Source organism: Ambystoma mexicanum, chromosome 3q (genome assembly GCF_040938575.1).
Source record: "Ambystoma mexicanum isolate Mex_15411 chromosome 3q, UKY_AmexF1_1, whole genome shotgun sequence".
Lineage (NCBI taxonomy): Eukaryota > Metazoa > Chordata > Amphibia > Caudata > Ambystomatidae > Ambystoma > Ambystoma mexicanum.
In genome coordinates, this window is record NC_090926.1 from 252,722,341 (window position 1) to 252,735,850 (window position 13,510).

A 13,510-nucleotide genomic window follows, 5' to 3' on the forward strand; every position below is an offset into this window, starting at 1 on the left:
AATTGTATTGTACATGCAAGCCTAGTTTGTTTTGTTATCTGGCGTTGCTCATACAAAATTATTTAATAATGTACTGTGATTCACTGTAAGTATCGAAAAACCAATAAACCAATTTCAAAACTAAATGTCTTCTGGTTTGTTTCCTGTGTCTGGCCTATCACACTTTGTACAGTGATGTGGCCACTCTTCTGGATCACTCCCAAGCAGGTGATGGTTGAAAAGTAGTGTTCTTTTTCACACTTTCTGCAGGTGGATAAGAGAGGTTCGTATTAAGAAAGGCAGCCACCGCTGGCAGGGAGAAACCTGGTACTATGCACCCTGTGGAAAACGCATGAAGCAGTTCCCAGAAGTTATCAAGGTATGCCTTTCTTAGCTATTACACATGGACTGTGTGTGGTGAAAGGGAGAACCATGTTCTCTGGAAAAAGTTGTCCTTGTCAGTGTTTCTTTTTGGCAACATTTAGGGTCCCAGGACAATTATGGCAGATAAATAAAAGTTGTAATACTGTGTATTATGTCTTTTTCTGTTGTACTTTTAGACTTGAGAATACACTATTAACACCTTCTCTTTTCTGTGACTGTTGTATGGAACAAGTGTGCTATTAACTAAATAAAATATGGACGTGTACAGTTCCAGATGGATTTGTACAGAAAGAATGGGGAAAACACTCCTTTTATTTATCTACTTGGGATCATTGCTGTAAACACTTGTAGTCTGTGAGCAGACGATTTGCATTTTGGCATTGATGTACCCTTTGGGTGACCAAAATGTCCAAGTGAGTCTCTTAATCTAGAGTGCCAGTTTCTGGGGAAAAGATGTGCCGCAGATGACAGTTTAAAACTATTCTTTGACAAACCTCTGCTTCCCCCATTTTTATGCACACATCTGTTTGGGTCTATTAATAAACCCAGCTACTTTCTCCAGCCCCATTTTTATGCTTTTGATTTGCCTTGGCAAACCATCAATCCTTAAGGTGAACTTTGCTCACTTAGTGGTACCCGTCATCGAGCAATCAAGGCCAGCGCTTAGGACAGGGTCGAGGTAGAAATTAATGCAGAATGTCATTGACTAAAATCTTCCACCCATGGGTATATGACAATATACTTGATGATCTTGTTAAAGGTATGTAAGGTGCTGATACAAGGTGAAAGTAATTGGTTCAGAATGCCTCTGGCCTTAGTGATGAGCATTCCTAGCTTTTGACCCTGCTTGTAAAGGTCAACTGGGACCTTACTGTACCAAATCCTATCCTGATTTCCATAGGGAACCACAGGACAAGAGATGGCTCTCATGGAATAGTCCTTTCCAGGAAATTATAAAGACACTGACAGGGTTATGATTGACTTAGCAAGTACTGTCCCTGATGCTTTGTTGTGCTTAGTGCTCACTATAGGATACCATGTTGAAGATGCAGCTAGTGTTATTGAAATTTTTGGCTGCTGAGCTGCCCTTTCTAAATCCAGCAGAATTGTCCTCACCTTATGATCAGTTATCACTAATTCTTGACTGTTGGAAGTCAGTGTTCTAGACTGTGCAAGGGGAGAAGTCAACTAGGATGGTGGGGACCTTTCATGTGCTTTAGGGCTCATTCCTCACATTTCTGTCCCCTGACGGGAAAGACCGTATGGCCGAGAGCCCCTTGCATCATTTGGAAAGTTGTCAAAGGTGCCTTCCATTTTCTATCTGCTGCCATGGTGTCCCTTTCTTGGGCGATCTCTGGGGGCATTGTAGTAAACACTTGTTTAGATCTCTTTGAACTGTCTAGGTTGTCATCCTCACTCTGTAACTTAGGTAACTTGTTGCTGTGCATTCAGTCTCTAGGGCTACAGGACTGTCAGCGAAATGTGAGTAATGTTGCATTGGCTTCCTTTGGGAACTAGAGGGGCCCTGGAGAACAGAAGGCACACGCGCTAATAGATGTGCACAATGTAGGTGCTATATGGGTGGTTACTTTGATCCCCTTAACATCCCACATCCTGTTGTGCTTCCTACTGACAGAGAAGGGGGGTGTAACTAGTGTGACCCAATCAAGAGATGAGATGCAAAAGTGGTCAGTGAAACACCAACCAGGGGGGTAATGGGCTGTTCAGGGTAATTTAGAACACTATAAAATACCACTGTTTGCTGCATGGAGTCTACCAGACTGAGTTACTGGCCTGGAGGCAGGAGGCCAGCATGGGAGACTAGGCACAGAGAAAGGGATAAGCTATGATCCAACTTAGGGCTTTATCTCTGACAAAAACCAGAGAGCAGGGAGGACATGTTTCTGCAAGCCTTCTGTGGGTTATATATATCAGACCCTGACGGGAGCCAGAGACCGAGAAACCTAAGAGCCTGCTCAAAACTGGAAACTTTGGCTCATGCTGGGGATTCAGCTCATGATAAAATCAAAACCTAACAAAAACCCCAAGAAAGGTGGAAGAAATAATAGCTGGTAGGAGTGAGTTTGTTTGTTTGCATTGAAAGTATTGCTACCTGCCCATGAGGGCGACCCGCTGCTTTTGTAGTCTACTTGGACGTCTATTCCATAAACAAGGAGAGAAATAGTCACGGGTAGGAGTAGCAAAAGGCATCCTAGTTGACACAGGTGGGGACCCATGGCAACAGCGTGAGAATCTGTATGCCAAATCTATAACTTAGGCATTGACGGGGACAAATACTTGCTCATTGGAGACTGTCAAGAAGCAATCTGGGCAATATATCCCAGAAACTGTAAATTCGAGCAAGGAAGCAAGCTGGATACCGGTTTATAGTCATAATGTAGAAAAAAAAATGTCGACTTACAAAAATGTAGAAAAAAAATGTAGAAAACAATAATGTCGAAAACCTATACATATAATGAAAAGAGTCAATTTTTAGAAAAAAAAATGTCGAAAAAAAAATGTCAATTAGCACTATCAATAAATACATAACCAAGAAGAGTATCATTTACTGGGGGGGGTTTCCCCTCCCACTCCCCTCAGCCAACGCCCCCCGGCCATCCCACCACCCTCTCACCCCTCATACTCAACACATTTTAATTATATATATATTTATTTTTTTCGAAAAATTCGAAAAAATGTAGAAAATTCGACATTATTGGTTTTCGACATTGTTTTCTAAAAAAATGTTTTCGATATTTTGACTTTCGACATTATTTCATTCTACATTATGACTGACCACCCTGGATACCATGTCCTTGGCTGTTAAAATAGGGAATACTGAAAGGACCGGAAGTCGCTTTGATAGACTGTTGCATCATTTGGTGTTATGCCATCCTGACACACTTGCTACTAGTTTTGAGTTCTTCACGAGTATATTGCCGATGTTGGGGTATAAGAGGGAGGACCCCTGCCTTACCTTTAAGTTATTGCTGCATGCAAGTTTGCTATGTGGTCATCTTATAGTATACAGTAGTTCTCCCTCTGGAGTATGTTAGAACTTTAGGTCCTAAAAGATTTCATCCCATCAGAGCAGTTGCCTACAAGTAAAGCAGTTGAACTTTCTTTCTGATTTGTGTATTCTCTTGATCCTATTCTCCATCTGGCCTGAAATTGTGTTTGTATTTGGCGCTTTGTTCTGAATGGCCACTAATATGCCAGGCCCCATTTCTGTGCCGCTATGGGCTCACCTGGTGAAATCCCATCCTCTCACACCAGCAGACTGAGTGGCTGAGAGAAGATCACCATATTACATGACATGATAGTTTCATTCTATTTCTTATTTTTCCATCATGTGGTCTTGCATGGATTCACATGCTATGAATATTCCCCATTGTCAGGCTGGGATTACTCAGTAAAAATAAAGTAGTTTAGCTTTAAGCTAAAAACCGAATTGTTGCTTGTTTAGCCTATTGCGGTCACTTTGGGTCATACTGCCGCAACCAATGACACTCAACTTTAATTCCACCCTCGGTGAGGATCTTCAAATCCCTACCACTCGTTTTAGTGTTGGGAGCCCTAGAGTTTCGCTGCTTGATTTTATTGAGTATTTTGCCATTTTTAAAAATGTTTTCTTCAGTTCATCTCCTTTGTGAATTATCCGCAGCAGGGATCCGTTGCTGATCTTGATCCCACCGTCTGTCGGATCATTACGTTGTGTGAGGCCACAGACCAAGTTTTGGGCCTAGTCCATGTGGCATGTCAGAAGCCGAGAAGAAGAGCCTCTTCAAGGCCTGTTGAAGATGCGGTCAGAAGAACGTATTCATTGAGGACCGTCACCAGAGCCAGAAATGCATTTACTGCCTGCACCCGGACCATGATTTGGACGGATGACCCATCTGCCAGTCGATCTCCACTAAGACGAGGAAGGATCGCCATCAGAAACTGGTCTCATGGCTGCAGGAAGGCACTCTGGGTCTGTATGCAGTTATGCCTCTACCAGGGCTAGCAGGCCCAAGACCGTACTCTGTCTGGAAAGAGGTTGAGATCCTTTGAGGATGCATCCAAGCGGAAGGTACCTAAAAAGGCAAAGTCGTCGCACGCTCCAACTTCCTGGTCGGCGAGCACTACAGCGTCTGTCTGGATCGGCGACAGGCACGAAGGAAACCCAGTCTTCGGAGGGTTGGAGATCATCCACTCTGTTAGTCAACCCCATGGATGAAGCATTGTTCATCGTTGTCGGCAGCATCATTGTGGACGGCCCCAAAGACTTCCTCGTCGACGACACCAAGACATTTGATGAAATCGTCCTCTTTGTCGATGGAGGTTCTGTCGACGGCACCATCAGCCAAGCCAGCTGTATCGGTTTTTGTCACAATGGGCGCGTCGACCACTGCTGGCACCATTTCATCAGTCACAGCAGCCATCTTGAGGGTGGCATTGCCTCGCCTCCAAGTCCTCAAGTCAGTTCCGGCTGGGTCTGTTCTGCCTGCGCTACTTTCTCCGGGTGCGCCTGTGCTAGCCACCTTTCCGAGAGGTTGCAGCAGAGAGAGGGAGGCACCTCCAGATCTCTTTACTACTAAAGCCACACAGGCCCCTCAATTACTTCCCACGCTTATGGGACCTCACTGGGTCGTGTCTGCAGTCCCTGTCTCTGCTCCTCTCCTCTCCTGTCATCTTGTCTGAGGAGGAGAGCAGGAGAGGGGGGGGGGGAAGAGGAGTGAAAGGGACCAAGAGTAACACTCGTACACAGTGGCATTATGGTGATTGTTAAAGACTTTTATTGATAAAATTAAAGAGAGGGTTGGGGGAAATCATGCCTATACCTAAGTCTAGGAGGGGTTTATCTGCCTCAACAAAACGTGTGTATCAGAATATCAAAAACAAGAGGTTCTCTGTCCTGTGTCCTAATCTTTAACCTGACTCTTGCACACAAAACTCAGTACAACTTGAAGGGGAAAATGTCTTTTCGCTGATCACCTGCAGCTCCTTTTCCAAAGTTCCAACATAAAGTTCGAATATGTATAAGAAACCAACAAAGTTTTACCAGTTAAAGGGATTCTTCCATTCGATTTCTCTGTTTTCAATTTCTTCACTTTCACATTACCATACTCCACAATCTCAAGGAGGCTGACTCTTACCCGAGTTTCCTCCCAGTTACAAAGTTCATCACCTCGAGATATACGATTTCTCTCTTGATCTCCTTTTGGGTTTTACCATTCTTCTACCTAAAGGGGTATGACCCCTTCCTTGAGATTTCCAGTTTCACAATTCACAGGCTCATGTAGTATGCCTTTTGTAACGCTCGCCTGGTATCCACGGGGACGTCACTCAGCCTGTTCTGACCTCTTACGACCTCGAACCCTTCCCTGGAGTCTACTCGACTGGAGACTGGGCCTGAAACATAGGATTGGTAGAGTTTAACTCCCTATTGTCTCTGTGTGCTTGAACCCCTTCTTCCCGGGGTCCAACCCTTCCCTTTGATCCACAGCTCACCTTGTTTTCTTGGAAAGTGTGCTCTCCGTCCTGCTTTCAGCGCGTTGATTGATGCAGGTTCGTTGCTGCCTAGTTACTTCACTGGCAAGAGTCTGACAGGTAAGTTTGAGTCTTTTAAACAGTTCTCTAACTTTGTTCCTTTCCTTCCTTAGATGATGGCCGGCATCTGGGGATGGCGATGTGCTGCTGAGGTGAGTAGCGCTGAAGGTGAGTGAGAGCGCGATGCACCCCTTTCGTATTTGTATTGAACAGAGTTTTTTTTCTGTGTCTTTTAGGTGCCGCGACGTTTTCAGCGTGTGTGCCGGTTATGAAGAAGAAATGCAGTAATGAGTAAGCGTGGTATGCGGCGCCTCTAGATGTTTCCGCTCTAACCTGGAGTGTTTTTTCCATCTTGCAGGTGGATGAGAAGTTCCGGAGACAGAGTTCCCCCAGAGCGGCTGGGATTCAGGTAAGCGTTTGAAGCTGGTACAGTCTTTAAAAATAAGCGAATATTTGCTGAATGCTTACTAATGCCTTTTTTCTGTTCTTTTCCCTTTTCCTTAGGAAGCGGCGTGCCGGGATGGGAATAAGACCACCAAAGATGCCCGCAGAACAGAAGAAGCGATGAATGATGGGCAGAAGCGCCGCAAGGTAAGGCTGTTCCTAACGGTGTTCTTGCAGGAGCTGAGTGCAGAAGAAAGATGCAGGCCTCCTGGAGACCGATCCTAACACGGTGAGTGTCATGCTGCAGGTGCAGAAAACACAAAGCATGTTTCTCAGCCTGGGAGTGGCTTAAATAGTCTCTGGGTATCCCAGGTGTCTCTGGGCTGAACCACACCCAAAAGACTAGACTGCACATGCAGTTCTAGGAACCGAAATATCTGGGGGCATCCATCTTGTCCCCATCAATGAACTACAAGTCCAATCCCCAATGTTATCCTATGGGAGTGAGTGAGTCTGGTGCCACAAGCGCCAAGTCTGACTCCAAGTGGGTCTTTGGAGGGATGGAGAGGAGAGGAGGGGCGTGGCCAGCGCTGATGGCGTAAAGACGTGACTGTGTGGAGCTCCCGTCCCGATCCTGGCCCAGATCCTTTACTCGACCTATATTCTCGACCCGATCAAGAGCCAAACTCACACCCAGGAGGGGGGAGCGACTCCGACCCCGCTCGGCGCTGGAACGAGGGGAATCGGAACCGGCGTTCCCGAAAACGCAGCTTTCGTACTGATGCCCCCGGGTGAAACAAGATGGCGGACGGCGGCGAGGCCTGACGGAGGGACGGACCGAGCCGGCAGCGAGGCAGTGGGGAGACATTCCATCGGGCGCCGCCTCCCCTGTCTCGGAGCGGAAAGACCGGACACCCTTGCACCTCCCTGCTCCTCGGGGGACGTCCCGCTGCTGGGGGCCCCCGAACACGCGAGAGAACCTCCGCATTGCCCAGGGGAGCGGACGGAGCCACATCCGCAGCTCCTGGATCGCCGCGGAGGAGACACGGAGAGCGAACGGACCGCTGCCACCACGTGGGAGACCCCGTCGGCGATCTGCCGCCCGCGTGGAGCTCCGTGTGTCGGGGCGGCGGAGACCTAAGCAGGCCCCTGTCACCGCGGCGAGCTACGCGGGTCCCTCCTCCTCTCACCCTGAACAGATAGCCGGGCGGCTGGGGAGTGAACAGTTCATGCACAGATGCACTGGTAAGCCTGTAGACCCTAACCCAGTGCTTGGGAGCCGGGACTCGCCTGTGCCATAGACGGCAGGGCCCAGAGGGGCTGCGGGATAGCGGCCCGGTGTGCCAGGGGATCGCAGAGCACCCCGTTGTCCTGCTGGGGGAATATTCTGTTTTGGGCCACATAATCACCTACACCCGCTTGTGCCCTCCGGCGCCGCCAAAGAATACCGCTGAACTTCACTGAAATACGCAGTTCTGTGTGGCTCACATTGTTTTTACACTGCCTAGGGGCCGTTTGGGGGCTCATCCCTGCCGTCACAATACCAGGAAGGACAAATGTCCACTTCACGCAACAAGAACAGGGGTGCAACAATCATGGACTCGTTCTCAGGGGCTAAACCCAAACAGCCCAGCCAATATGAGATCCCCACGCAGACAGAACCCCCAACAACCGCTGCCGACCCCAGCAATGCCCAAGTGCTACAGGCTATCGCAGCACTCCAGACGTGCATGGAGACCAGGATAGATGAACTCAAGGTGGACATACAGCTCATCCGTCAAGACGCCCGCAACCTAGCGGAAAGAATAGACAAGGTGGAAATAAACCTACAGGACACCACAGACACTGCCAAGGACTTAAAGCAAAAAGTCATCACACTTGAGAGACAAGTGGCTCATCTTGAAGCGAGATCGGAGGAAGCAGAGGGGAGGGCTAGCCGCAATAACATCAGAGTCCTTGGCGTTCCGGAGGGGATGGAAGGCACTGACCCCACAGAATTTATTGAGTCCTTACTAGTGCAGGAAGTCGGAGCTGGCAAGCTCACACAGGGCTTCTCCGTCGAGAGAGCCCACCGCGCCCTACAAAAGCGACCCCCTCCGGGATCACACCCTCGCCCAATGATCGCCAAGATCTTATACTTTCGTGACAGGGAGACGATCCTCAAATTCTCGAGGGACGGAGGTGAGATCAGACGCGATGGCTCCAAGATCGTAATCTATCCCGACTACACCCCGCAAGTGCAGCGAGCCAGGAACTCATTCATACCTGTCAAAGCCCAACTGCGGAAGCTCGACCTTAAATACATGCTCCTGTACCCCTCGCGCCTCAAGATACTATACAAAGGCAAAGCCGTCTACATGGAGACCCCGGCAGCAGCCACTATGTGGATGGAGCACAACAATTTGGCTGAGGGAGAGGATCACATCTTGACACCCAACGGCTAAAACCAAATAGATCTTTTTACAGCAACGATTGATTGGCTCTTTCCAGGACGGGAGCTCTACGGACCACCCCACAGACATCGTCACAACCCACCCCACCCCAAGCATGGCTGGCCCAGGGCCAACACCACATCCGCACCACATGACCTGGTCAGGCCGATGGGTAGCGGAAGCCCCCGAGCGTTGTCCTCCCAGTACAGCTGCTGGGGGTAACACACAGTTAACTTTCTTGTTCAATCCACCTGTTCGAGTGGAAGTTAAATTTGTTCACAAGTCTCCGATTAGCACATCAACGCAACAATCAAGGTCAGCAGGTAGATTGCAGAGCACGGACCCAGGGGGCAACCGCTCAGCACATGGAGCTGGCTCGTGGAGGGTTGAGACTGCCACGGGCTCAGCGCCCCGGCTCCTTTGCCACCATCATGCCCACACGCCTTAAAATCGCCACCTGGAATGTGAGGGGTCTGGGTACCTACTTACGCCGGAACAGAATAAAATCCTATCTGCACAGAAAAAGGATAGGGTTGGCCCTATTACAAGAAACCCACTTAACCAAGGAATCCATGGCGGCACTCAAATCGTACTGGGGTGGACAGGGGTTCGGGTCCACATACTCCAAATTCGCCAGAGGGGTGTTCACCTGGATCAGTCCTCACATCCCCTTCCAGCTTACTAAAGCTGAACTGGACCCTGATGGAAGGTATGTTATACTCTTGGGCCACATTGAACAAACAGAGATATGTATTGTCAATGCATACCTCCCCAACAATAACATCCCCGCGCATCTCACCATGTTATACACAAAGATTGCACTCTATAGAGATGCATTCCTTATCTGGGGAGGCGACTTTAATTGCGTCAGCGACCCCGTGCTTGACAGGTAGGCTCCCCCCTTGGCGGGCCCGTCGACTGCTACCACCGCCATGAATACCATGCTAAACCGTCTAGACCTGGTGGACATCTGGCGGGAACAACACCCCGGGGATCGGGGCTACTCCTTCTACTCCTCGCCACACAATCTTCACACCAGAATCGACTATCTCTTCACCGGCAGAGAGAGCTTCCCCCAGATTGACTCTTCTAACTACCTGGGTCGCACCATCTCCGACCACTCTCCCCTGGTAATTGAATGGAACATCACTGGACCCAGTTCTCCCATACCCACATGGAGGATGCCTACCGAGGCACTTAAAGACTCAGTGTTCAGGGACAGCCTCAGAGAATCTCTAGAGAACTACATCAGTGAGAATAAAGACAGTGTTGACCACCTAAGCACGGTCTGGGATGCTCTCAAAGTAGTCGTAAGGGAAGAGGTCATAGCAAAGGCTGGAGGCATGAGGAAACACCTAAGAACCGAACTTGAATTATTAGAAACTGAAATAGAACAGCTAGAATCCAACACCCTGGACCCCCAACCACAGGAGGACAAGCTGGCCAGTACTAGGGCCGCCTGCAAGGAAGCCTGGGACAGACTGGCCAAATTTGATTACATTACCAGAACCAACAAAACACACGCCCACGCCGACAAACCTGGTAGGCTACTCGCCTGGCTGTGTAGGAAAGAACACCCTAAGTACTCGACCACAGCCCTAAGGGATGCTGATGGCACGCTACAACGGTCCCAACAGGGAATTAATAACACCTTCGGGCAGTTCTACACCCGACTATACTCCCATACTGATATGGTGCCTTCCGAGGAAATCTCAAACACCCTGGACGAAATTGGTCTGCCCCCACTCCCGCTGCCGCATAAGGAGGCTCTGGATGCTGATATCAACATAGATGACATAAAAGATGCCATCGAGTCCCTGGCCACCTGCAAGGCTCCGGGCAGTGATGGGCTACCCGCCGAATTTTACAAAACCTACGAGCCGGAACTGTCCCCGCTGCTGCACGAGGTGTTCCTAGAAGCCTATGAGTCGGGCATCCTGCCTGGGAGCATGCGTGAGACCTTGGTGGTTCCGCTCCTCAAGCCTGGTAAGCCTGCAGATGACTGTGACTCCTATCGCCCTCTCGCTATGCTCAATTATGATGTTAAAATCCTCAACCATCCTGGCCAAGCGGCTGTCCAGGGTGATCGGAGAGGTGGTGCACCCCGACCAGAGTGGCTTTGTGCCGGGCCGTAACACCACTGCCAATCTACGTAGATTACAACATGTATTGTCACATCCCGCTCATACAGGTAAATCCCACGCTTTGCTTTCTTTGGACGCCATCAAAGCGTTCGATTCAATTTTCTGGGAATGGCTGATTGCGGTACTTAGGGAGTTTGGCTTCGGAGAACGATTCATTCGATGGATCACAGTTCTCTACACCAAACCGCGAGCTCGGGTGAAAACTGGTCGGCTCATCTCCACGGCATGGGACATACAAAGGGGCACAAGGCAGGGCTGCCCGCTCTCCCCCATGCTATATATAATCGGGCTTGAACCCATTGCCATTTTCTTTAGGAAACAATTCTTTGATGCTGGTATAAGGATTGACGGGGTGGACCATATAATTTCCCTGTATGCGGATGATGTTCTCCTTTATGTGAGGGACCCGCAGCTGAATGTCCCAACCATGTTGGAGGTCCTCGGCAACTTTGCCAAGGTATCAGGCATACACTTTAGCAAACACAAGTCTTGTCTGTTTCCGTTGGGCGCCCTCCGGAACACACACGTGGATGACCTCCCCTCATTGGGCATAGGTTGGTGCCCCACCACGTTCCGCTATCTGGGCATCAATATTTATCATACGCCTGAACTCATGCATGCCAACAACACGGTAGCGGCGCTGCCTCCCTTGCGCAAGTCAATTGGGTTTTGGGCTCGCCTCCCCCTATCCATGATGGGTAGGGCCTCCATCATTAAGATGATTGTTCCCCCCAGATTTCTCTATGGTTTCCAAAATATTTTTTATTACATTAGAACTCCCTTCTTCCGTCTTTTAGGGAAGATACTTAAAGACTTCCTGTGGGGAACTAGTAGGCACAAATTTGCATTATCCACGCTGACCCTCCCCTACGAACAAGGAGGCATTCGGCTTCCTGATCTGGAACGTTACTACCTGGCTGCCCAACTAAGCTTTGTGGCTAAATGGCTAGCCGATGATGTTACCCCTGAAACGCTGCTTTTACAGCACCCGATTGCTCCAATCCGGTTAAATGAACTCATTTGGGCCCCTCAACGTCTTATGGATGGGATTCCCTTCATAGCTACCCTGGGTCGTCAGGTATGGCAAAGGGTTATGAGTCTTCTTCACTTGAAACACAGATACAACCCGGACATACCGCTCTTAGCCGACCTATGCCAGAACTCGGTGGACCTTGCCTCCATTCGACACTGGGAAAGGCTGGGAGTATACACTTGGGGGGACCTATACAATGAGGGCACCTTCCGGGATTTCTCCTCCTTGCAATCTGATGATGGCGTCCCGGCTGGTCAATTCCTTTGGTACATAAAGATCCTCAAATTGGCTAGGACTAAATGGGACACATGGCCCGAGGAGCCTGAAACTGACTCCTTCATAACACACCTATATAGCTTGGCGGATGGATGGAGGCCTGTGTCCCGCATATATAGTCACCTAATTGACAGGCCCAACCCCCGCAGTCAGGACCTCAAAACCAAATGGGAGAGAGACCTGGGTCACGAACTGTCGGAAGCCGAATGGGGTAGAGCACTAGCGTTCCCTAATGCGGTATCCAGAAATTCTAGATTTAAATTGATACAACTCAGCATGCTATACCGTTCGTACTTGACACCACTTAGAATAGCCAAAATATATAAGCTACCCCAGCATAACTGCCCATGGTGTGGCAGAGACGAAGCAAACCTCTTACACATGTCCTGGGGATGTGTCCAGGTCCGGCGACTATGGGCGAGAGTGGAACTCCTATGTAGCGAGGCAGGCATGACCAGATATGAATGGACCCCGAAAGAGTGCCTTCTTGGAACGTATCCCAGACTGGCCAAGTTCAAACACTCAGTCAAGCTCATGGACCTGGCATGCATTCTGGTCAAAAGGACCATTGCTATGGCTTGGAAGCGACCTGGAGGCCCACAATACCAGGTATGGCACAACGAACTGGAGCGCTGGATAGGGGCAGAAACCTCAGCTTGGGAGAACGGCCTCACCACATCCCCTGAAAACACGAGCTTGGGACTTGCTGCCTGGAAAACTCTTACCTGGGCCTTACTTAACCCCTCCAACGATGATAAACCCCCTTGAGCATCTAGCCCCCGTTGACACACGATATCTGGAATGGAATACTGGCGCAGCACCTAACCTGTGCTCGCTTGCTGCCTGACCCCCCCTTGTTGCTTACATCATCGACCATATGGAGACTTGTTAATGTTATTGTTTTGTTATTTCTGTTTAATCGTTAATTCACAAATGGCCTATTTTGTGTATTCCTGACTATTACTATTGTGATTGTTTGATTCAGTGATGCAACTGTTTTTTTACATAAATCCCAATAAAGAAATTTGAAAATAAATTGGAGGGATGGAGAGGCCCTTGAGGGCCATGTAGGTGATCGTGGCCTGGTTCCAGCCTGACATCTTGGAGGGCTGGGGACATGAGGGGCAGGAATCATGACACCTTTGCCTCTGAGCTTCCTTAGCTTTTCCACAATTTAGAGGTTTCACAGTCTCAAGGGTTATGCTTCTTCCCCTGAATTTTCTTGACTACCACAGTTCACCTGCAAAAGGGGAGGGAGACTCCCTGCCCCTAGATTCCACACATTTTGGGAACTGCTGTCCCCCTTTTCCCAAGTGCAGCAATCTTGATTGGGTGCAATCCCAGCC

At 49.1% G+C, this 13,510-nt stretch overlaps 1 protein-coding gene across 4 annotated transcripts in view; it reads left to right on the forward strand.

Annotated features, from left to right (window-relative positions):
- BAZ2A (bromodomain adjacent to zinc finger domain 2A) overlaps positions 1-13,510 on the forward strand; it is a 2,136,751-nt gene that overhangs the window by 596,505 nt on the left and 1,526,736 nt on the right. For all 4 annotated transcript variants that reach the window (XM_069653682.1, XM_069653683.1, XM_069653685.1 and 1 more), the window contains one exon: positions 250-358. In XM_069653682.1, the coding sequence (XP_069509783.1) occupies positions 250-358 (109 nt within the window). The remainder of the gene's footprint in view (positions 1-249; positions 359-13,510) is intronic.